We start from the raw sequence: 26,336 nt of genomic DNA on the forward strand, positions 1-26,336 counted from the left end.
CATTATTGGCTTAACAGCAATTGAACCTCCCAATTAACCATTATTATTTTTCAGGTTTACATTATTTTGCGAGACAACTTATTTCTTCCTTATTCTCCTCAAATGTGGAGTCGAAAACTCACACCGTTTTTCCGAAATTCGTTCGCAGTGTAATTTTAAATTGATTTATATTTTTCAACCCTATACAAATTTTTAAACAATTGAGGTAAAATAAAAATTTTTTTTTTTTATGCAGTGACTAAACTCAAAATTAATGAATTCGTAAAAAATGCAAAGGAATGTTACTGAGTATTGACAGAATACAGTTCAATACAACAACATGACATGACAACATGTTAGTTGTTCAGGCATCTCTTTCTCGCATTAGCAATTTGATATTTGCTATCTCTATGTTTGTTCCAAAAATCATGTAATTTTTTTATTTGCCTAGACTATTGCATTTTCCATCCGATTGTGCTGTGACTGCAAAAATCTCGAGTTTACTGCTTTGTTTGCATTATCATGCCAAGTTTTTTGAGGGTAGATAATTTGGAAAAACACAAGTAATGTAAAGGCCGTGTAGACCAGTTTCTTATTTTTGTTTGAATTAATAATTCGATTGTAAATGTCCGTGTCTTTGTGCGTTCTACGTATTGAAATTGATGAAGACCTGCCCGAAATGGGCGATAATCCCTCTGAAATGGGTAAGATGATTACAAAAATACTATTTAGTTGATAATGTATCATCAAACTGTGTAGCAAATTGACAAACAATGCAACAGCTGTGTTACCAAAATATTTTAACTACAGTCCCTTGTCAGTCATCAATCTTTGCAATTTCCTTTTGATATCAGTCATCACATCATAAAACCCTTTGTTAAACTTATTCCTATCTATCCATTATCTTTTTGATCTAGATTTAATCCCTAGCAGTATATGTATGCCTGCTACAATTTCTGAAATATCAAGATTATTACATTAATAAAACATCATACATTTTCAAATTATAGACCGAAAGATTTATTAAGTACACAAGTTAAATCTCATAGTTGATTCTGTCATTAAAATGTTAATTATCATAACATTATTCTATTACCTACATGTAGGTCATAATAATAAAGGGCTGGCTGCCAGTTGACCATTGCCAATTTGTATGTATGGCTGGAAAAAAGTTGAATACTCTGTAATATTCGCTGATTAAAAACATCTAAATATAGTGAGAATAAGGCAAGTAAAATCAGATACATTTATTAATTAACTACAGAAGCTGCTAAAGAACAGAAAAAGAGGGACCGGGGTGCTCGTGAGTCAAAGACCATCACAGTGGAGACATATGCCAGTGTTCTCACTGGTCCCAACACTGACACTGGCATCCTGCCCACCAGCTCCCGGAGATCACCTCCAGACAGCAGTGTCTCAGAAGAAGATGAGACCATCAGCTTCTTTTGTGGAAACCCTTTAGTTGAAGTCACTAAAGGTGTACTGCATTTGTATAAGGAGAAGTAAGTTGAAAACAAAATTGATTTTAGAGATGAATTACAATAGAGTTGAGTCAAATAGTTGGTTTTGTTAAACAAATGTTAGCTTAATACTGGTGTTGGTGTTGCCAGTAACAACTCCCACCTTACACCTAAGAGAGTAGAAGCAGCCATAAACAAGTGCAGCCTTGAGATGTGCTGTACTCATCTTGGTGCCATTTTCCCATCCTGTGCTAGCCTCATCCAGACTCGACCATAATTATAATTTAAGTGTCAATAAATGTCTGTTTATTTAATATTTAATAGGTAAGGCTTTTTCAAATCTGTTGTTAAGTAAGTTCCAGAACCTTTTTATTGTGAAGCTTGAGTATTTGCAACTTCATTACTTAAAAAAAGTATATGTGTTTCGACTAGTGAAATGAAAGAAGCTGAGGAAGCAAAGACACTGTGCTTGCTGTCAGTTCCTGGTGCCCTCGGTGCCCCAGACCTGCTGGCATTTGCAGCTGCCTGCCAGCAGGATATAGCTCATGTAAGAGTACTGAGGGATGGCTCTCCAGACCATTACATGGCTTTATTCACGTAAGTCAACAACAACAACTAAGGGCGCTTTCAATTTATGCGTTTCGTGTCGGACCGCTGCGGTGCCGAAGCGGTGCGTTAGACGTACTTCACACGGACCATCCTCTTTTTTCATACAAAACGGTCGGTACAAAACGGGCTCGACAATAGGGCGGCAACCTCATTTCATTTCCGTGTTGAATAGTGCAGTGGAAATCATCAGAATTACATGTTAAAGAAAACATCGGTGCTGCTCTTTTACGGGGGCGTCGTTTTTGCTTTTCTTTTGATGATCAACACGAGCACTAACAGTAATGTTTCTTCGTCAGAGTCCATGGCTTGACTTATGTGACATCACTGGGATAAAAACGCACGGCTGTAAATTACGCTTTCAATTGAGATGTTCGGTGTCGGACTGCAACCGTACCGCGCAATAAATTGAAAGCGCCCTTAGCAATGACATTCAACTTATGACATGACTTCAAGTCTTCAAGATTTGGATTATAAATCTTGCTTTTTGCGATTGTTGGAACAATTTTGCAGAAAGTGCGAAAGAAATTAAGCAGACTAAAACCTTGTCTTCCATAAAAGGGCCAAAGTTAATTTCAGTGCTACGCCGAATTAGCTACATCGATAAAACATCAAAGTGGTTGGAACCAGAAGTGAAGAAGAACATAACGAAGTCAAAGTATATTTTGGTTTAGATTCCGCACAAGTCATGCGGCCCGGGAGTTCCATGAGACATTCGATGGGGTCCCGTACAGCAGTCTAGAGCCCAACGCGTTGTGCCACATGGCCTGGGTATCCCGTGTAGAGTGGGCCAGGGACGGCACTCCGCCTCCCTCCCACACTGAACTACCAACCTGCCCTGTTTGCCTGGGTATGTAGTATTTTTATAAAAGCATCCAGTGGTCGATCACATATGTATGTACTTAGTTTCGTTAGTACATGTAAGACATGTTTACATTAGTTAACAGGATATGTAGGTAAAAAATAAATTTATAGTTGTAATAATTGGATTTTTCATGTGTGTCAAGGTTGCTGATTTGTACAGTATTTAATTAGGTTTGAAGCTCTAGTCATACATTATTATCTTCAGTAAGGAAAGTTAGAAACTTAACTTGACATTTTTTTTAATGTGTTTATCTATATGAGTTTACAATGGTTACTAAAATTGCCTGATCGCTTTCTACTAATTGCGGAGATATTTCGTAAACTCAGTTCTTAGTTTGGGTTCGAAACCAATCGATTCGTACACGTTGTTAGTCAAATTAATAATTATGAGTCGCCTTTAAACAAGAGAGTTATTGTAATAATGTTTCGGGAGTGCGGTAGTAATGTGTGAGGTCGTGTGGCGTGTCCCGCAGAGCGCATGGACGAGAGCGTGGCGGGCGTGCTGAGCGTGCAGTGCGCGCACGCGTTCCACGCGGCGTGCCTGGTGCGCTGGCGGGACGCGCGCTGCCCCGTGTGCCGCTGCGCGCAGACGCCCGAGCCGCGCGGCGGCGCCGTCTGCGCGCACTGCCAGCCGCACGCGCTCGACGGTGGGTACCCTCCGGGCTAGGTGGCCGACGCCTAGGGTAGCAGTTGTAAGCTGGGGGCTGGGACTGCACTGCCATTTCTCAGATTGAGCTGAAATCCACGTTGCAAATATTAAAAACCCGCCGCCTCAGTCCATTTTTCCATCAAGGTGGTCTCCTCTTTCCGTGGCCATACCAGCGCAGCCGGCTTTCCTGCATCTTATCTGCGACATCGCGTACACCTAGACTGCCTCGTACATATTCATAACGAATTCGAAATCGAACAAGCCTGGTGACGCTACACATCTACCTCAGCATCTCCATCTCGGCAACTTGGATGGTATGTATGTGCCTTTTGATTACAGCCCATGGTTCGATGCCATACGTAAGTTAAAAAGTGTTAATAGATAAATTAAAAACTCAAATTTTCAAGTTCTTTCGTAAACTTTCGAATTTGAAATCTCTCATACACTTCATTAATTCCAAGAAAATCCGAAAGTAATTTAATGTTGTTAATTAATATCAATTTCTTTATTTTTACTTTGCAGAACTACACAAAAAAATAAATTTAAAATAGAAAATCTATCAGTTAACGATATTCTGTTAACGAGAGTGCCCAAGGTGCTACTCTGGGTCCTGTACTGTGGGTATAAATTCCAATTATTCCAATGTTTATACAAATGACAAATATGTACCGGTCTCTTTCAGAGGAAGATGGTGATGAGACCCGGGATAATATCAGCGGCGTGGCTGAAGGCCTGCTGGACGGCGTGGAGGCTGGCACGTTGTGGATCTGTCTCATATGCGGACACGTGGGCTGTGGGAGGTAGGAAAATAGAGTAGATAAAGCTACGTAATAATACTAGTGTACAGTCTTAAAGTAGTTTCACAATTTTACTGTGATTTTAATAGTCTAAATACTACACTACGCTTCAAAAGTAGTTTATTAGAAACACTTTGATTCTGAAACGTTTGAGATGCATAGTTGTAAATTTCGCATTTTTAAGTAAATGTGTTTCTTTCAGAATATCAAATATGTTCAGGGTATAGAAGTCCTACATTTTTTCTTTAACCTTCAGGTACGAAAATGGCCATGCGGCCAAACACTTCCTAGCCTCCAATCACACTTATGCTCTGCAATTGGGATCAAATAGAGTTTGGGACTATGCGGGTAAGTTTATCTGATAACAGAAACTATATAAGCTTTCCAAAGGCTTCTTTCTATGTAGGACTTAATCGTTTGCTAACAGCGGGTTAAGAATCCAAAATTCCAATATTTATATTTCCGTGCGATGTTTTTTTCTTTTGCACCTTTTGATGATGTCTGGCTACAATTAGGGCTCAAAGTCAGCAACATCAACTTGAGAAGAAGTATATGAAAAAGTTAGAAAAATTAAACAAGTTTTTATTTATATTTGCGTAATACGATAGTAGGCAACAACAAATGCAGACTTTATCCCTTAGACATCCACAAGTCAACTAATGGTCGTGCAAGATACCATCCATATATTATCACGCATCAAGTCTAAATCTTGTCACGTTGTCGTTAGGCGACAACTTCGTGCACCGTCTGGTCCAGAACAAGGCGGACGGCAAGCTGGTGGCGGCGGAGGGCGGGCTGCCCGGCGAGGACTCGGCCTGCGGCGGGGAGAAGCTGGACTCCGCGCAGCTAGAGTTCACCTACATACTGACGCAGCAGCTCGACAGCCAGCGGATGTTCTATGAGGATAGGATGGCTAAGTGAGTTGGCGTTTGGTGTCATTTATTTGATTTTCTTGGACTTCGCACCCGTAAAAACTTTTTATGCCGATACTATTCCGATGTTGTTGCGCGTTTAGCCCGTAGGTGTCGCCACAGAATCGTTGCTGTCATTTTAGTCATCATCCTGACCACTTAGGAAAAGGTTAATTTTTTCGTGACTCTGTGCAAATAAGAAGGCAGCGTGAAGATGTGTCAGCTTCCTTTTTTTTTTGGGGTTGGACTGGATAAAATGTTCAGTGTAGTAATACTGAAGTTTTTATCCAGTCCTATTTTATTCTCCTTTTTCTGGTTATAGCCCCAGCGGAATCGCTTTTCAAATTACTCCCATGAAACGTAAACCATTCTTCCAGATTAGAGTCGGACTACATAACGGAGTGCGAGGCCCTCCGCTCGCGGGCCACGGAAGCGGAGTCCAGTTCTGCGCGGCTGGGCGAGCAGGTGGCCACGCTCACCAAGGAGAACAAGGCGCTCGAGAGGAAGCTGCAGCATGTCACCAACAAGTAAGGCAGCCAACGACTCGCTTACTCTTGTCCTTCCTAGCGTTTCCACTTCCCACCAAACTGTCCATGATTACTACAGATTCTTCTTCAAGGTACTAAGTAGATTTTTACAAAAAAGGGAATATAAGTACAGAATTTTTTTTTCCTCCCATGCCTTTAAATTAATGCAGAATGTTCTTCAAATATTATAGTCGATTAATGTTTTACATTAAAAAAAAAGTCCCATTACGACTATTTAAGAAGAACAGTAATCTAGACGAGATAAATTATGATATGTTACTGCTTCTATAAGTATTTCATGTTGATGTCTTGTTTTTAGATTGTCCACTCTTTCTAACGAGCTGTCTGAGGAGCGCGGCCTAGCTGCGGCGCTGGCCAGCAGTCAGGCGGAGTGGCAGGCGCGCGCTAAGTTACGGGAGGAGAACTTCGTTAAGGAGGTATGTACGAGGACATTATACTCAAACAACTGGAAGTATAGCAAGATTTGAACTATGCTTCGAGGTGTGCTTAGGCTATACTTATCATAATATTTTTCTACAATTGTTCATTTTTGGGACATTTGTTCATAGGTCTAGGTAGACTGTTAGTATTCGACCTGAAACAACAAAATCTAGTGAAAACCATCTTTTATCTGCACACCACCGATGAAACCATTTTTTTTTTTGGTAAGGCTTGGGAATCCTCATGGACACCCACTCCCTCGGGGGAGGAGAAATGGGTAGTGTCAGACTTTTACTGACTAAACCTGAACCGCCGTGCTACGTCATCCGCGTTTTTGTGTCGGTGTATGGCAATGCGTTGCAATCCTTTATACACCGACCGCGGGCTTCCACCGGCCAGTAATGTGGGCCGGTAGGTCACTTTCTCGTGTTGTGTGGAGGCCGACGTGTAAAGAGCGTCGGCCTCCTCGCCTCATATTGGGACCGCATCCATAGCACCGAATGTGGCCCCCCGCCGTGGGTCCTATACTCGGACCACAGACACCCCCGTGCCGTCGCCCAGAACCCTAGTTAGGGCGGGAGAGCGCGCTCATGCGCGGCTCTGCGCCGCCCCAACCACCGATGAACCCTGATCACCAAGTGATCTGATCTGTATTTTGTTGTCCTGCAGGTGTCGGAGCTGAAGGAGCAGCTGCGCGACGTGATGTTCTTCGTGGAGGCGCGCGGGCAGCTGCAGCAGCAGGCGGGCGCCTCCCCCGCCGAGCTGCAGCAAGCCTCCGTCAGCGTCGCGCCGCCGCCCAAGCCGCGCCGCAAGAGGCGCTAGGCACACACACACACTCACACACACACACACACACACACAACCACACACACGCACACGCACACATTCCACACACAACCCTGCCGCTCGACAAATAACAATAGAATAACACGTCATTACTATAAATAAACCTTTTATCCGTATTTACGCTCAACATCATCTTTAACATCCGCATTCTGACGCCTTCTTTGACTATCTGTTCAAACAACCTACGTTTACAAGTGTGTGGTTTCGTAGCCATCAAGCCATATTCTTGCATTAACTAATGTAATCCGCAATAGGTACTTAACTTGAGGTCAGTAATACTGTCATGCATTTTAAGCTAAAGGTTCTAAGTCAATTCTAGGCCTTTCAAGTCTGTATTCAAATGCATAATATTTTTATTTCACTATAAGGTAAGAAAATTGTAGTCTGATATGCTAAGTTTCAACGGATATAAATTCATGGTAATATACGTGTTTTGTGAAAAAGAAAACTTTAAATTGATAAAATTCAAGTTTAGTTAAGGCATTATACAGAATACTATAGCAGGAAATAATGCTATATTTAAGTACTTATATTAAACTTGATTAATTATATTCTAACTACGGCACCAATGTAGATTATTTGTAGTTTTCTAAAACTGCCTATTTTGTGTCCCTCTCGCTTTCTCTGTCTACTAAAGATATTTTTGTCACGTTATTAGACCTTTTGTACATGAGGCAATGTAATTTGAATACCCGATGACTATGGCCATCAAAGTACGCTGCGTAGGAACTAGGAACAGTTGTGATAGTCACTGGATATCCAAAGTAATCAGTTATTGAGGTGGCATTCCCTCGTGTATAAAAATCTTTAAATAAATCTAACTTTCTATTACGATTTTGTATATATTGACTGTAATATAAAACTATTTGTCACATTGTATAAAGAACTGACTGGCATGTAAAATTAATGAAACTTTTTATAACACATTTGTGGCAAATAAAGCGAAAAAGTTTTGTGTAGTAACAACTAGGCAATAGAAGATTATTTTAATCATAAGACTATGTTTGAGTCACGTCTAAAATTCAATTTTCGAATCGTTCTATTGTTTTATTAATCTGTAGTAAGTGTTGCCAAGATTCTGACCTAAAAAAAAAACCAAAAAGATTGAGCTTTGAATATAAATTTAACGATAAATAAAATAATATGTATATCTGTAGCTACACATGCTTAGGAGCATGTTTAAAAATAATGAATGTTTAAAAAGATGTGTCTAGGAACATTTTCAATAGCTGCATACCACTGTGATAATGTTCATAGTAAGTAAGAGAAAGTAATTTTTTGATGTTTGTAGACTTTTGTTCGTTTAGAAAATTCTGTGCTTACAGGTTATTTTAAATCAGTTTTTAATTTAGGTTGTGCATTACTGGATAAATTATATAAATATATAATAATATATGGTAAATAAAGGTGATTTATAATTTATTCATTTGATATTTTTATTTTATGTAAGTATTATCCCTCGACAAAGATCGATAGTCGATTATAAATGTCGCTAAAACACTGGTCAGCTGAGTACCAGTGTTTTACAAGGAGCGACTGACTATCTGACCTCCACAACCCAGTTACCTGGGCAACATGATACCCCTTGGTTAGACTGGTTGTCAGACTTTCAAGCTTCTGGCTACCTGTAACGACTGTCAAAGATGTAGGAATTATAGTCTCGTATCCATATTTATTCATGATAAAACTAGTAAAGCTACAGACAAAAAAAGATGGCCCATGTACAGCATTGGGGTATTTATCTCGTGGCAACTAATATTATGCTCAAACCAATGCTAAAGTAACCGTCATGAGAAGCTATAAATTTTGTAAACAAGTGTTCAGGAGTTCACAACATTTGGACCAACAAAAAAAATGAATTTGTTTAAGATTTAATAAATTATTAAGTAACAAATATTAATTAACATAAATATTATTTAAGAATAATTATTCGTCAGATTCAGATGTTTCCATTTCTGTGTCAATACCAATTAACCTAACCAATTACTTCACAATTTAAAACCTACTTCTAATATTAACCTTAAGTTTCCAAAGATTAGCGCGTTTGAACAAACAACTCTTTCTTTTTACTTATTATATATTTTAGATAAATTGTATTACGCACCTTTTGACGTTTTTTTCGTGGCGAATTTATTTCCTTAGATGTACTGGCTACTGGCTCCATTATACGTAATAACAAATAAAATTAACGCAACAATTAAAGTAACAACAATAAAAAAGTGATAACGAAACAATAACAAAATTAACAATAACAACCAGATCCGCGATATATGCAAAGCAATGAAACAAACTCGTACGCATTCGAAACTCGAATGATGCGTTTATTTCAAAATGGCGTCCCGATAGTTCACAATCCCTGCGACGGACGCGTTCCGGTACCAAGAAACACAAACGATAGCGCTTTGCGTCGTTAAAATATGATCCGACTAAATTAAATAGGTTGTTACTTTCATATAACCCGTCTATATTTCATGTCGATTGAATATGGTCAATTTATTATTATCTCGCAGTATAAAATGTTTACTTAGTAAAAGATGTTTGTTTACATAATTTATAGCTTCTCGTGACGGGTACTTTAGTTTAGTAGTAGGCACAGATGAAGTTAAAACTTCAATTGTGAAAAACTATAAAATTTGTCTTTTTTTAACTGCAAATCTTATTCATTGACACCGGTTTACGGATAATATCTTTAGATACGATACCATACAATTTATTAGGAAATAATAGAACATATTTCATTTATTTATTCTCAGCTTATATTATTTCAGTAAAAATATTTTTAATGCAGTTTCTTGCAAAGTAGTTTGGTCGATAGCTATAACTTTTAAAACAATAACAATCCAACACAAACTCCTCCCATTTATCGAAATTTTAACGTTCCCATCCACTACTCAATTCATTATTGTCAGCGCTTGGCAATTATTAAATACTAACGGCGTATTTTTGCATGATAATATTTTACACTGTTCCATAATTTTATATACACATTAGGATTTTTACATAATACCAAGATACCGGTTTAATATCTAAATCAAAATGAAGCCATGCACTGTTTGTTTGGTTGAACGCAAGATAACGGAACGTTACTTACTAAGTAATCAAGTCAAAAAAGGCAAGGCTGTGAATCGTATCGTACACACTACATTTAGCTAATAAATTCAGAGTATTTTGACCTAGAATTTGTTTATAGTTAAGTTATAGTATTAGATTATAAGTAAAGCACTTCTGCAATTTACAAAATCATTTATAAAAGCGAAAATATTTCTAGCATTTTGTATTGAGTGCATGGTCAGTCACGTAAGTAAAACAATTTTTGCACACGTCTTGTAAAACGGTCATATTTCAGTGATATCATATAACAATTTAAACGCTCAATAGATAGAGAGTTGTTTTTTGTGCCTAGAACTCATAATAGACCATTTTGCAAGACAGAAGACTGAAATGGTTTTTCCAGCGTAGACGAGAGAACATTAGCGGCGCTGGCGACGCCGACACGCGAGGTGTTCTAGCGGTTGTTCTCAGCGGCTTGCTACAGACTAGAGTCCGTACCTCGCGTCACGGCGGCGGAGCCCTGGTCTGTCGCAAGCCTGCTGCATTCTTCACGGCCGATTGCACGCCTTACACGCTCACAGATTAACGATGTCTACAGCGAGCGATGGATGAAATCCAACTGTTGTTGTGCACATTGGATTACAGTACCATCGCTATTTGTGGACTAGTTTTCGACATCTTTTCGTTTTAGATTATATGAATAACCTAAAAGGTAATGCTTAAGGTGTTTGTTGACACACAACACAACTCTTGCTGCAATACTGTTGTGACTGTTCTATGTGTACATATGTATGATACAGAACTTAGGGTTGTTTAGTCACTCAATATTCAGTTATTCTGTGTACTCAATGAGAATGGGAACAATATTTAATCAATAACTCTCTTGTCAATGAAATTTGGGGTCATGACATTTGCTTCTGTCACTACAGTAAATAACTAGCAAAACAACAGTATTTCAAGCAACTGTGAGTTGTATCTGGTATTGCTATTTAAGTATTTCTTATTTGTTAGATATTGTTTTTTTGTTATATTATGTGTTGTCTTATGCAAGTTAAGCCAGAGACTTAGATTGAAAATTAGCACATGTTTTAATCTGATTGAGAGTTTTACTATGTTTGAGAGTTTATGTGACTTAAACCTAGGTTATATAAATTTTTGTTTACATACTCTGGCTTTACTTATTAGTGTCTGTTTAGGGTGTTAAACTAATGAATATTTTTAGACAGAATAATATGAGTGAAGATCAGCATTTAATGGACCTTCCTGCGGCCAAGAAACAGAAGTTGGACGATAGCATTGGGGTACAAACAGAAACAAGTGCGGAGACAACAGAGAATGGTGTCAGTCTGGAGATCTCGGACAAAGGGCCCACTGGTGACCAGGTGTACAGTAACCTGGTGACACCAGAAGAGTTTGAGAAGCTAAGAGAGTTCAAGGTCTTGGATGAAGTCAAGTCTAATGATGAAGACAGTAACGATGAAGATTCAGATAGCTCTGATGGTAGTTGTGTATTTGAGTACATAATTCTTGCATGATAGTTCTGGTTTCAAACTGCACTGCAATAAAAACAGCTAAGAATGGGTTTTAAACTGTAGTTTAATCAAACTAGTTTTATGTGAGAAAATTTAATCTATATAATTATTAGTCTTTTTACTTCAAATAGAGATTTTAGTATTTTGTCGTTGAAAATTATCAATTGAAAATGTTAAAAATTTTCATCAGGAGTGAATTGGCAGACTAATTTATGAATTTTAAAATCACTCTGCTTTTATTTTCAGATTTTACATACATTCAAAAATTCATACAATTTGGGTTTTGGAATTATTTATCTTGATGTATGATAAAGTGCATGCCAATGATAACATTAGTAAAATAAACATAACAACTTCACCTTTTATCAAGATTTGATTTTACTTATAAAATTGCAAGTGTTATTGGATTGTCCATAGTAAATATATAATTAGAAATAGTAACTAAGTTAAGTAAAGTATTAAAATGCATGAAGTTAATTTGTTAAGCTCTTAGCCAAATTTTATTTAATTTGAGGAACAAAATTTCATGATATCCTTATTCTAAAAGAGGATTATTTTTCAAATTCATTTTTTGTTGTTTTACCTAAGTTAAGTTTATTCATTAAGTTTTGTGAAATGGACAAGTTCCATTACCATAACTTGTAATTTTATGATATTTATTTAACTAGTTTTAAGAAGCATGAGCCGTAAACACGAATATACTAGTTGTAAGATCTAATATTAACGTAAATTTCATTGAAAGAGCAGTTCTAAACAATCCCAAACTCATTCGCGCTCACTTCACAAATACGTGCGCACGCTAAATATAAAAGATACTCAATATTGTTTTGTTTACATAAAAAACAAATCACTCATTAACTAGTACTCCATTCATCCCAATCCACGCTATTACGTAAGATAGACAAAATACGCGGAACTGTCATTAAACGGTAGTAACTAAGAGCAACCGTACACGTATATTTGTACGCAAAGAACCATCCCTGTAGTAAATCTGTAGCCATGTGACCAGACATACCCACAGAAGTAGGCATGTCGGGGGCTAACAGGTGAGGGGGTTCACCCGCACCTGCGCCAAACGATGGGGTGGGAAAAGGCTACATTTATAGCATACCATGTCGCGCCGGCACAGCCGCGCGAGCCGGCACTCCGGCCAGACGTGCCTCCTGATCTACTTAAATATTACAAAACATTTTGCTAATACATTTATATTGTAAAATATTAGTTTAGCACTATTTTTGTTTAAATGTCATCATGAGCTATCGTAATGAATATTAGTTGTATAAGATGTCGCTACAATTTAATCCCATTCTTAACTGTAAGATTAGATGCATACATCATGGGAATTTAATACTGAATTCTTCATATACATTTTAAGGCATTGTTGTGTACTTGTTCTGACTGAATGAAGAATCTTTCAGTTGGTTTTCAACGGGTGATACAAGTTTTGTATTTCGAGCTCTTTAACTTTTTCGCTTTTGTTATTTTGGTTGCTTTAGTTGGTATTTTCTTACTGTCTGATCAACTGTAACTTGATTTATGTTTTAAGACTGATTTCCTCTATAAATATCGAACTTGTTGTTTAACTTTGCGTATTACGCAATTTCGTTGAAGTTATTAAAATTTCTTCGGTATGTTCGCCGTGGTCTTTGGTCGTTCAGAATGTGCTTAGGTTCATTTCTTTTCAAAAACATAAATTTTCAGCGGAATCCGAAGGTCTTCCCGAAGAGGAAATCGAAAAGATGTTGGAGGAGGACCTTCCTGAGGGCTTTAAGGGGGCGCCCAAACCGAAAGAAAAAGCCTATGTCACGAGACAAAAGATTGTTTTAGAAGGTTTGTTTCTTTCAATAAACTAGTGTTTTTACGAAAAAGAAAATCGGTTATTTCGCGATTATTTATCTTACATTGATTGGAAATTTGCAGAAAAAGGAATAAATCATTTTGAAGTATTGCCGCTAGACTGGATCATGGTGCGCCATATCAGCGGGATGCCCATCTACATGCATCGCGGCTCCAGAGTATGCACGCTGTCCAAACCTTACTTCTTGGGCAAAGGCAATATTCGGGTAAGTGTTGGTCGGGCTTATGTCTTCGACTCAATGGACCAAGGGTTTTGTTATTGATATTTAAGAATCCATTCCATTCCATCCATTTAAATCAATGTTAATTAACTTATTTCAGCGTCACGACATCCCATTAAGTGCTATCCCGTGCTTCGCGTATCGCCGAGCTTTAGAGGAAGAAGAAAAACAGCAAAGAATTGATCAGAGAATAGAAGAGCAGATTCGTAACGGAACGTGGGTCAACAGAGGTGAAGAAGAAACTAGATCACAGAATGGTGAAGGTAGTCAGGCTACCGATGAGAGTTCGACCACGGGGACTCTTGATATCAATGTGCCTGTGAAGGTGGAATACAACAGTGAAGAAATGACGTGTCCTTTCGCTAACGGGGATGTGGAGCCAAAGGTAGAAGTCAATGGAACAGAGGAGGAAGAGGCGATCCCTGTGAACAGGCAGCCCGTGGTCCTCCCCGGCGGGATCGTGATGCCCCCACCCAGGGTAGAGACCATCAACACCAGCTGGAAGACGCAGCACTTGACTGCAGAACAAATCAACGATTACTGCAAGAAATTGTTCAAGTTTAAAACTATTAATATCATGCAATTCAAGTGAGTTTATCTAGTCCTCATATGTATACTGACATACTAACCTTCACTTGCCTTTTCTAATAAACTTATTTATTGACAATGGACTACTTAATAAACCCTTCTGAAAGAAAGCTATAAATTACTAACCTCCTTAACCCTAAATTAATTCACTAGCCCCTTAAGACATGCCTTTGCGACATTTAGTGTATTGTTCATTAATCTTATCAAAACAATCTTAGGCGGTGGGCGGACCGACGTAAGTATACTAAAGCGAGAAAAACCCTTCAGTACCCGACGTTGCCCGAAGACACCAAACTGATTACCATCCCCGCGCAGCCGGTCGCTCCTGGTCAGGAAAATGGTAAGACCATCCTAGCTATTGAAATTAATTTATGCTTATTTTTATATGGGAAAATACTCACGAAACATTTTGGACGGTAGGTGGCAAGGCGAACAAACGAGACTGGGTGATGAACCTTAACGACCGCAGCTACCTCTCAGTCTTCCACGAGTACGTTCGTAGAGCGTTACAGAAACAACCCGTGTACGAGTTCAAACAGCTCGGTGAGTACTACACCACTTAAAAATACTAGACGTATGATAAATTCAGAGAACTTGGAGTTCTTGTCTGTAAATATAATTTGACGTTGATAAATTGAGTTATTTGTACAGAAAACGCGTCGACACCATACCAAGCGACAGTGTACATCGGCGGCATGCAGTACGGCGTGGGCCACGGGTCCAGCAAGCGCCAGGCCAAGTCCGCGGCGGCGCGCGCCTCCATCCACATCCTCATCCCCGAGATGAAGGACGAGCTCGACAAGCACGCGCCGCACGCCGCGCCCGCCGCCGACACCAGCGAGCCCGACTTCACCGTGAGTAGCCGCACTACTGCTGCTGTCACACACAACTACACCTACTACTATACACATATCCTGATCTCTTAAAAAAGATGATCTGGAAAAGCTCGAAAAGTTTTGTAACAAAATTAAAATCGACAAAAAAGACTCCAAAATTTGCGTCGATGTACTCCAGTCGTTTTACCACCTAAGATTCCGTCAGTTTAAGTCACTGATCGAGAGTTTAAATTCCTCCATTATATTTGTTAAATGCGCTAAAGTGATATATGCCAACCATTCTCACAGCGTGGCTGTTAACCATGAGCATTCTTTCTACAGTTCTTCGACTACGTGGGAATCGAGGACCCTCGCATCACGGAGTTCTGCGCTGCCACATGCGAGCCCTCCCCTCACGCCATACTCCGCACCTGTCTGCTGCGGAACTTCGGCGCCGGTGACAGACATATGATACATACCGAGGTAAACGCTGTACCACAACGCTTACATTTTTATTAAACATTTGAAATTAGTGCGAGAGTGAGAGCTAATGTTAATATTCTAATATGCAGATGAAAAAGCTGGAATACCAGAAGATCGAGCTGACGATGAAGGTTGGGAAGCACACGGCGACCGTCGTGTGTAAGAACAAGAAGACCGCCAAGCAGCGCGCCTCGCAGTCTATATTGCAGGTGGGTCTTCATAATTCGCTGTCTTCGTTTCAGGAACATTGCTGTAAAGTGTTCCCTAAGATCGACTAGTTCTTTTTTATAAGCGATGCGCAGCCTGCAGTGCAGGGTGTAAAAAAATATATTAAGGCGCTGTTATACTGACAGTTTTGAGACCTAGTATTTCGCCACTAAAACTTTGTTTAAAAAGTCAATAGTAACATCTTGTTTTTCAGTAAATGTGCTTTTTCCTTCTTACCTTGAGTTATACAATATGCCTTCTACAGGCGCTACACCCTCACGTGAGGTCTTGGGGTTCTCTCCTCCGCCTGTACGGCTCCCGTTCCGTCAAGAGCTGTAAAGAGAAGAAGTTAGAGGAGCAGCACATCACGCTGCTGCAGGACAAGGCGCGACACAACGAGCCCAACTACGCCGTGCTCGAGAAACTGCGGAACGAGATGAAGAAACTCAGGGAAAGGGACGAAGCCGTCGTGCCCATAGGGACGCTGCTGGTGAGCGACGACCTGCCCACACACTCCGGGTCCAACCTCAACAATGTTGACCTTTAAAGGTATTGTAAAGGTCCAACACAAGGTAGATACTTTACTAGGCTTTACTACGTCGCAGTCTAACAACTTAAACTTATTATTAGAAATTATCTGACAAAGCTTTACTTGCGTGAGGCGGATTCATTATTATTTAACACCGTCGGTGCGCCAGCCCATGATTAAGTACTACTGTTTGAAAGAACTAATCAGACCAGCCGAGTGTGCGTTTTAATAGATATTAGAGGTTCAAGCAAAATATCGCGAACACGAGAGCTTTGCAAGCGCTTGAAATCAGACGTGGATGTCTGATTAGTATCATTTGATACATGATTGTGGTTGGGACTTTTATGGGTTCGATTTAGAGACAATTAATTTATTAAAATTTTCGCAAGTCCTGAATCAAGTCCATGTGGGTGGAGCAAACCGCAGTTAACTAGGTCTCTATGATTATCGGCACACGCACACACGGACACCCGTCAGAGGCAGTACAAGTAGTCATAGGTTCTATCACTTTTTATTGATAGATATAGAGAGTACTAAATGCGTTCTTGTGCGATTTACCCAAGGTGTAAGTAAGGCGTTAGTGTTGCCTAGCGTACTTAAAATTATATTATTTTATAAACTCTATATTAACTTAAGCTCGAATGTCTTTTATAGAGTAAGTTTTCCACTCCTTAATGTTAAGGTGTTTTTAGCGTGCTAAATATTTACTAGTCTCTGTAATATCATCCTTCAATCTTATAAAACAATAATTAGCAATATATATAACTACGATTTAACATTAGACTTATATAAAAGGTATTTATATAAAAAAGTATATTTATAACTATTTTGCTTATTTACATGATAAGTGGCGCCAAGCACGCAAGCTATTGCTAGTCTTAATTATCAAACATTGTGATTAATGAGGTAACAGAAATGGAAAGATTTAATTATCCTTTAATCTAGACTAGACTATTTATTAAAAAGGCAACATATGGTCAAAACTCAAACTTCTACAGATTTTAGTGATTGTTGATTGTATGTACGTTGTACGTGAGTTGTTAACAAACAAACAGGGATACATTATATAGAAATGACTTGAAATATTTGTGACCGAGATCGAAATAGTATCTGTGTTATCTATTGTTCATTACATTTAAGCTTTAAGCCAAGCGAGCAACACAGCTTATGTAACTTAACTTGACTGCATGTATTTGCATTAAAAACGGCTTATTTGAGACAGGTAAAATTTAACTGGAGAGCCAATCAATACGAGAATTAGTTAATCAGCTGTCAAACTAACCACAGGTAATCAGTAAATTAAATAAATCAATCGTTTGAAAAATTACCATGAGCTTTATAAATAGATGAAAAAACATGACGCAAACGCAAGAATTCATGGCTTAGTTTTTGCATTACCAAAGAGACCACGTAGCCTACCGACATGTCTAAATAAGAGTAATAAAATAACAATGGTGGAAGTGTGATAGCGCTCTACACGGCGTAGAGCGGCGTCTCCCTTCCACACCAGCAATAATATAACATACCAGAAGACGTAGCGGAAGGTCACTGGAAGCCGGACCGCTCAAAAGGGTCTCTTCATAATAAGCGTAAACTATCTATAACGGATCATTAAGTATGAGGTGCGCACTTTCTAGTAAAAGCTTTATTAATATCTTAACATAGTACTAGGTAAAATAAGTATCTATATAGCAAATGATTACAATCCGGCGAGGAGTAACAGAAAATAATTTTATAAGGTTACAAACATTTACAAATCGTAGCGTATAGGGGAAAACTTTGAACTACATAACGTGTGATAATTGTAAAGTGATCAAGGAACTTAATCTAATAAACTGCTGAAATATCTTTATATTGTGTGAAATCGTGAATGTTTGTTTTTGTGTTAACAACGAGCCAGTACAAAATCTCTTCCAATTTCTTGTCATGTTGAAATTATCTTACTACTTTGCTCAAATGTCGGTATTTTTTACCGTTTCATTTTTACGGTGGTGTTAGGTGGTTAGGCGAGGTGTTGAGGACTCCTTATTTGAAATTGTTTAACAGATTCTTAGGTATTAGTCTTTTTTCAAATATTTATGTTTCGGGCGTAGTCTTCAGACCTTGCGAATTATATGTGTAGGAAACAAAGGAAACGAGTACAAAACAGGCCAAGTCCTGGCCGGTCTGAGGTCTGGTCGTGAGGGCCGTACCTTACATTAGCTTATTATTCAAAGGCCAATTCTAATTTCTATATCCGAAATATTCTTGGCTGTGACATGTGACATGTTATATTGTTCTAAACTTGGGGTGATAATAATGAAGCTGAAATCTTAGATATTTAACCTATCTGTCTCACTTATAAGGGATACAATTTTGACTTAAGAGTTATACAAAAAATCCCAGAGAAAAAAACGATGGAATGAATTTTGAGCGTGATATTCAGACGAACCGTATAGTTGATAAGACAGGACATATTTTTATATTAGTTTAGTCAGTCAAATCTAGCCAACGTACTTAAAGTTGCTGATATACAATATATGAAATTTTTATTATGCACGAGTTAGTCAATAATAGGTTTAGAATTATTGGCGGAGCCAAGTGAGCCTTGGGAGGCTGCAGCTCTTTAATTTAAGCTTTTTATGTTGAAGGGAACTTTATCCAACATAGGTACCTACTGTGACCAATGATCGAGTTTTTTAAATTTGACTTGTTTTTTGAGAACGATTTTTTGAGAAGCTACGCCAAGCCCTACGGACTATCTTGGTTCCGTCACTGTTTAGAGTCATTTGTACTGTATTTGTACTACATAGAGTTAGTTTGTATCAACGTCTGTGATTTCTAAGTGTTGTAACTTCATGATTTAGAATGTTATTGGGCTTAGTTATGCATTTAATTATCTAAAACAGAACCGAAAGGCTTCAGTGATATGTACGAAACGAAATGGTCCATTTCACGTCATCATAAATAAATAATTAAAAGCGTTATATCCAGACGTTATCGCGGTCTGAACATCGGAGCTTCAAGCCTGATTTTTTGATTAGGTGCATATATTTACTGGATAGATCTTTTTTAACTTTTATATTTACTTTGAAAGGCAAAGAGCCAATAACATCGTATTGACAAGATAACTGAAACTTCAGGAGTAGACCAGAAAAGACCAAGTGTGCTTACTTTATATTATAAATACTTGAAAGTTCAAACAATATGTATTGAAACACCAATACCCTTTATCTATGTGATTCATGTCTACTACCGTGATCTGTGAAAATCCGCATTAACAATAAGGCTAAAGATGTCAACTATATCTAAAATTGAATACTAAAATGATAGCGATAGTTTTATATAATATAGTATCTTTATATTTGTATCTGTTGTAACTAAGTGATGATGACCGATTTTATCTCTGCCTTCAAAACAATTTACATTTCTACCAGTGTTTAAATGAATCACTTAAATGTAAGGAAATGATAAGAAAGTCACTTGACTTATTGAAAAGAAGTCGCTTCATACACTTGAGCGATTTACATTCCCATATTTTGCCCCCTTAAATTTGAGCCAGAGGTTCTCAACATAAGGTTAAATATGGCGTATCTGTCCATCTAAAGCGATGTACCCTCATTTTATTATGTAAGTTTTAGATGTAGGTAGACTAGGCATTGATAGCCTCTGACTCAAATTTTTATCAAAAATGACATGTATGTAGTCTTGAGTAACTTGTTCTTTAACTAAGAACTTATTGCAGTTTACAATGGGTGATGAATTTAACTTGGCAGCTTTTTAGTAATCATGTTAGTAGTTATATCTTGGTACTCTTAAAATCACTGCAATTTGAAGTTGCTCATGACTACATTGAGGGGGACTTTACCACGTCTTAAATTGAGAGGGTTGCACTCGTGCAAGTGGGACAAAGCTCTACACGGCAGAGTGGCGTCTCGTGACGATTGTCAAACGAAGGGGGATAGCAGGGCCCTAGATACAACCATAATTATATAACACGTGTGATATACTTCAAGTAGAACTTAGGCACGGCTGTGTGCAATTTAATCTTACTTCCTTCATTATTAACTTGTTTCTATTGTTTGAGTTAGTGTTTCGTCTTTTATCTATTGCGTTTATATACATATAAAGTTATACTTTATGAATTTGAAACTATGAATTATTATTATTATCCCACACTTTTGTTATTTAAGTTATTTAATTAGGTTAGTAGCATATTTTTAAGTCGGGCACTCTAGTTTTTAGAATATTTAATTAAAGATAGAGAGAAACGAAGTAAATTGGATGCGGATGAAAATTAAGCAATAGATTAAAATAATTGTTGTTATAAGTGATATGTGTATTGTTCTGTCTGTAGTCATGCTTCCTAATAAATATATTCTTATTTTATGTTCTTTTTTTCATTTATGAAACCATTCATAAATATACCTTAAATTCTTATGATAAGGTTGAGATTTATTGGATTCTTCGAAGGTAAAACATTCAATTTTATTTATGCAAAACGTTTATTATATAAAAAAACCTTTACACTAAATATAATCATAAATTATACACTTGATTGCTCGAATACACTGCAGTGACACAACTAAGTAGCGGTGTAGCAATTATTTTGCACTCAAGTGTAGACTTAATTAAACCAATTCGAAAGTATTAAAATACAAATAAATACTAATTTGTACAACAACTTAATGCTATCGTTTACGTTAAAAGTAATACCTACGTTATGGTCACAGGAAAAGGAAATGGTCAAAAAGGTCTCAATCTTTACTTGCATTGCATAGGTCAATTATTTTGATGTGCACTGACATACATTACTTTTAAAAGGTCCAGTTTTGTAGTTTTGGTCTGAAGTCTGAAATATTCTTTGTAGAACATTGAGATTCAACTATCTTTTTATAATGCTTTTGAACAAGTCAAATAAAAAATAAATTCTAAGAACTTAAATAATTTATGCTCTTAATATGAGGTTTTTATTGAGCAGTGGGATCTATACTGGCTGGTATTACTAAGGTACTTCAAGTTAGTACGACAATCTATGAGTTGTGACCTTATGTGAAGTTATTATGTACACTATGTATAGATGAGGTGGTTGAGTGTGTGACGTCAGAGCCACCGCTGCCACGTCGCCTGTTGTTGCGTGTCGCTCGCTTGCAGCACGTTGGAGAGACCGCCGTGGCTCAGCGGGTAGGGGGCCTGCAAGTGTACAGTCGTAAGTGGTGATTGAGTTTCTTAGATGGGACTGATGGCCAAGTATGCCGAAGCAGTTATGGCCAAATTACAGGTCAATAAATAGAAAGGAGTTTTTAATTCTATGGAGAAGAAATAATAAATAATGCTTTCATGTGCAATGAGGCGAAAATCAACTCAAAAGCTCCAGACATTTTATAGATACCTCCGTCCAAAATATTTCGAAGTTTGATGTCATTTTTTTTTTCTTTAAATAACCTTTTTAAAACTAGAAAGCATGAACTAAACTAACTTATTTCTCCACCCATAATTTCTCCTGATACCGCCATTTCACTTAGCTTTAATTTAAATAAAAGGACTAACCGCAGTGACTCCCAGCCAGCGCTGCTTGATGAAGTCGGCGACCCTCTCGGCGATCATGATGACGGGCGCGTTGGTGTTGCCCGACGTGACCGATGGCATCACACTCGCGTCGGCCACTCGCAGCCGGTCGATACCTTGCACCTGCACATACCAAACAAATTTGGACACCTCATAACTTGTATAAATGTCTTTATGCATTTAACTACGATGTTTATGGAACCACGTAAAGATTATTTTTACAAAAAAAAGTACCTTGGCCTCTAGTCTGAGGTAATTTCAATGTTTTGAGATCAGTTTAAATGGCATGAGAGGCGCTTCCACGGGTGCATATAATTCCAAATTATTGGATTAGGTTGCCTACATTTGAAAGCTCTGCTCTACAAAGTGTCATAGCCGGCCGTAACGAATATTGACCAAAGTTACACCTATTCCTTAACCCAGTACTCCGTCATCAAGAAATCAGCAACATCTCACCTGTAGCAAGTTATCGACCACAGCGTTAGGATCCCCTCGCGGGCCCATCTTGCAGGAGCCGGCCTGGTGGTTCTCGGGCGCGGTCTGCATCCTGACCGCGCACTCCCAGTACGCGTCGCAGCCGAACTTGATCTTTTCGCAGCCCTTCACCGGCGTCTTGTCCAGCTTGATGCCGTACCGCTTCAGGGCCTTCGTCTCAGATAGTTTTATGGCGAACTTGATGCCTTCGATCAATGTCTTCACATCGTCCGGGTGGGTGAGGTAGCTGAAATTTACAAGGTTTAGATAAAAAATCTGAAACCTACAAGCTACAAAACCTTTATCAGATTTACAGAAATAATTATTTGGTTTCGAGAAAAATGTTGTGAAACATGAGTTACAAAAGCAGCGTAGGTATGTTTCATGGGCAAACCAAAGTTCAATAACCAGTTTACAAGTAGGTTACTAAACCCTTATCACATGATATTAGAACTACTTCGAAGGCTCTGGTATCGAGTATGAACGGGTAAAGCAAGGTCACAAAATAATCATAGTTACGACGATTGGTATTAACGTTCAAAGTTCCTTTCCCTTTAAACGGCAGTCAGTAGGTTAGGTTTTTTGTCATCCTATTTTTCTGTCTCGTATCCGCGAAAAGATGTAGCTTGTTTTAAAGTTAGAGATACGTAGGATAAATCAAGTTCTAACTATTGCCCATCTTTTTAATTGTATTTTGGCTTCGAATAAACAATTGCTTTACACATTGGGATACCTAATTAAATTTGGCAAATGTTGCCACACACACCCGATATATTCAAGGATTCCAAAGTTAATATACTCACTTAGCATAGATTTTGGGGTATTCGAAAGGATCAGCGGACGCTATCTCCAGCCTGCCTCTGCTCTTAGGATGCAGCACCGTGGGTATGATCTGTATAGACCGCGAGCCGTTATCCAGTCGCTCGCCTACCATACCGGTCTTGGCGCAGTCAGCTAGGAAGCCACCGAAGAACAGCTGGATGTCGGGGTTGTCTTCCGCGGGGTTCGCGTACTTCGTGTTGATGAAGGCCGTAACCTCGGAAATACCTGGAATAGTTCAATTAATGAAATTTTGACAAGTGTTAGCAACGTTTGCTTCCCACAGTTATATTTTCGCTCGACGACTGTTAGTCCCATTTGATAAATACCTACTCCAGAACAGAACCACTATTATACTAATAAATGATAGATTCGAAAACCGAAACCTCGTGACTAGTCGTGACAGCATAATAATTATATTAGTTTTAGGACACTGTATTCAGTCATTTGATAAACTAAGCTCTCACCAGTGCCGGACATAAGCCCATCCCTGAACAGCAGGTACTCCATAGCGGTCGCCCAGTTGAGTGGTGTGGTGTTGTTGTCGTTGACCTGGAAGTTGAGGAAGTGCGCGACGTGGTTGTGCAGGTTGCGGCCCACGGCGGGCAGGCGGTGCGTCAGCGGCACGCCCGCGCGAGCTAACACGGCCGGGTCACCCACACCGCTCAGCTGCAGGATCTGGGGAGATGCTACCGCGCCAGCGCTGGGGAGAACATGATGGTGAACGTAAGTTAATTATCAGGTAAACAAAGGTGGAGTTTAATTCAGTGTTTTTATAAGCTTGGCGTAGTTTACAATAGCTTTTAGACTAATAACGCGAAGAAATTGAAATTGAATTTTGGATATGCAATTTTTTTCAACCAGTCGTTTGTAGATAATAAATAACTGGCACTTATAGCTTTCCTACAAAAAGTTGTATTTTTTATAAGACAGTTTTTAAAATATGACAATATTTAAAAACGCATTGTATAGTGTATATGCTTGCAACAGAAAAACTATTGTAAAATGCTCACCTCAAAACAATTTCATTATTCGCAAAAATGACTTCAGTCCCTCCGAAGCTGTTCCTGACTTCCACGGCATAGGCCTGGCGTGTGGTCTGGTTGATGAGCACCCTGGTGACGGTGGCGTTGAGCATGACGTGCAGGTTCGGGCGCTGCTTGGCGGGCCGCAGGAAGGCGCGCGCCGTGCTCAGCCGCGACCCGTTGCGGTTCGTGGTCTGCGCGATCGAGAAACCCGTGTGGTGCACGCCGTTTAGATCGCGCTGTTTGTAGCCTAAAACAAAAAATAAATTACAGAAGACAGCAAAAATAAATTTTAATATTGATTTTAGATAGTGTGAAAAACATGTGTTTAATCATCTCCCGTCTCAAACAATTTCATAGAATATATTGATTTATTTAAATTCGTAGTTACCTCAAAGATGTTAAAAACAAAATTTATCCAACATACCCAATTCTTCTCCAGCCTTGACGATGCTGTAACTGAGCGGCGGGTGGTAGGGGAACTGGGCCACAGTGAGGGGTCCTCCAGTGGAGTGGTAGCCCTGGTCCATCTCCTTCACCTGCTTGTTGTCCTCGGACTTGAGGAAGTAGGGCAGCACCTCGTCGTAGGACCAGCCCTCGTTGCCGGCCGCCGCCCAGCTGTCGAAGTCCTTGCGGGAGCCGCGGATGTACATCATGCCATTCATGACTGAGGTGCCTCCGAGCACCTGGATACGATAAAAATATAAAAAAATTATATCAAACTTAAGATATCTTTTCAAATAACTCAAGAGAGCAGTCCTTCTTTTGATATCCATTACAAAAACTTCAAGTTTATTAATTGTCTGGTTGTAGCATTGTAGTTGGCGAGCAATCAAATTAATGTCTGAGTTGGCTTTTGTGATTTGTTAATCTCTAACTAGAGGACGTTAATGTCAAAAGCGTCTACTGATTCTTTTGTGGCTGTGATTCAGTCTAGACCTCGTTTTCAAATCAAAAGATTTTTGTTTCCCTAATTTGTTTTTTGCCGTTCTTCTAATGAGGAGGTCGGACAGACTGTCTAATCTATGATTTATTTATTGTGTGAATGTTGTCACCTTGCCACGAGGCCAGTAGCACTTGCGGCCCTTCTCTCCGAGGCAGGCGGCTGGCTCGGGCTCAGTCTGGTAGCCCCAGTCGATGCTTGATCCGATGAAGTTCAGGAACATGGATGGTACTTGCGCACCGGTCGGTTCGTCGAAACCTGGAAAAGTGGACATCAAATATTGAAGACACATTGTTGATGGCTAAAAAGGGTCAATTGTTTTTGCCAAGTATCGGGAAAATGTGCACTGTCTACATTTGGATCGAAAAGAAAGATTTCAATAAGGTATAAAAAATGTTGAAATGGATCAATCTAAACAGATTACAATGGTAACGCACCTGCTTCCAGGAGTAGCACCCTCCACTCTGGCACCTCGGACAGCCTGGCCGCTACCACGGCGCCGGCTGAGCCCCCGCCCACCACGATGAAGTCATACACGGAGTCCATGTGGCGACGGTACTGTCAGTAAACGTTATGGGGTTCATTAAATAATTCAAAGGTCATGCTACCAGGAGATCATCGCCTCTTCAAAGTAAATCGTTCCAGTTGAAGCAAGTTTGAGTAGCACTTCGCCTCTTTTACTAATACTGTCTGATGAAGATTTTTTTGACCCCTTGAAACTTGATGTCTTGGGCTTGGATTTTTTAATTGTTCTGGTATAGCCTAACAGTTTTAATTACAGGATAGAACCCGTCCCGAGTGGGCTGGTTCTTGGAGCTGTGGGATAGGGAAGTGTGGTCTGATTTGGGAGTGATCATTGACTAGCAGTGGGACTACAGGGTAGAGAACAATGTTTAAGTAAAAATTACGCAATAGTGACATACAAACTTTAGGAATTAGATTTTTAAAGTCATACTAAAAGACGCACATTAAAAAGGTAAACAAGTGAGTAGTAACTAACATTTTATTAACAGTTATAAGTTGATACCTATACTTATTAAGAACTACCAGATGGTGCAATATCCCCTTCAAGAATTCACAACTTTTTGCAATATAAAGCTTGGAATTTGGATAATAACAAACATTGAACAGTTAGCTAAAAATTCCAGCTCAAATACTTTCAACT

General features: G+C 38.9%; 2 protein-coding genes across 2 annotated transcripts in view; one reads left to right on the forward strand and one right to left on the reverse strand.

Moving 5' to 3' along the window:
- Positions 1–300: 300 nt before the first annotated feature.
- LOC113503122 lies at positions 301–20,731 on the forward strand. The gene is made up of 23 exons (XM_026884941.1): positions 301–683; positions 1,244–1,481; positions 1,872–2,036; positions 2,720–2,895; positions 3,383–3,556; positions 4,241–4,358; positions 4,612–4,703; positions 5,083–5,272; positions 5,644–5,793; positions 6,113–6,230; positions 6,904–7,051; positions 9,869–9,879; positions 10,288–10,377; positions 11,358–11,631; positions 13,365–13,493; positions 13,584–13,726; positions 13,842–14,329; positions 14,548–14,669; positions 14,750–14,872; positions 14,981–15,183; positions 15,487–15,627; positions 15,717–15,836; positions 16,100–20,731. Exons 1-23 carry the CDS (start codon positions 605–607, stop codon positions 16,379–16,381), a joined length of 3,774 nt encoding a protein of 1,257 aa, XP_026740742.1. The 5' UTR covers positions 301–604; the 3' UTR covers positions 16,382–20,731.
- A 115-nt stretch (positions 20,732–20,846) lies between these two features.
- LOC113503094 (glucose dehydrogenase [FAD, quinone]) overlaps positions 20,847–26,336 on the reverse strand; it is a 34,303-nt gene continuing 28,813 nt past the window's right edge. The window contains exons 3-11 of the mRNA XM_026884906.1: positions 25,609–25,729; positions 25,284–25,429; positions 24,656–24,914; positions 24,217–24,478; positions 23,671–23,906; positions 23,188–23,431; positions 22,367–22,631; positions 21,893–22,033; positions 20,847–21,535 (exon numbers count right to left, since the gene is read on the reverse strand). Of these exons, the coding sequence (XP_026740707.1) occupies positions 21,446–21,535; positions 21,893–22,033; positions 22,367–22,631; positions 23,188–23,431; positions 23,671–23,906; positions 24,217–24,478; positions 24,656–24,914; positions 25,284–25,429; positions 25,609–25,729 (1,764 nt within the window). The 3' untranslated portion in view covers positions 20,847–21,445. The remainder of the gene's footprint in view (positions 21,536–21,892; positions 22,034–22,366; positions 22,632–23,187; positions 23,432–23,670; positions 23,907–24,216; positions 24,479–24,655; positions 24,915–25,283; positions 25,430–25,608; positions 25,730–26,336) is intronic.

The sequence above is a fragment of the Trichoplusia ni genome, chromosome 18 (assembly GCF_003590095.1).
Source record: "Trichoplusia ni isolate ovarian cell line Hi5 chromosome 18, tn1, whole genome shotgun sequence".
In the NCBI taxonomy this organism is placed as follows: domain Eukaryota; kingdom Metazoa; phylum Arthropoda; class Insecta; order Lepidoptera; family Noctuidae; genus Trichoplusia; species Trichoplusia ni.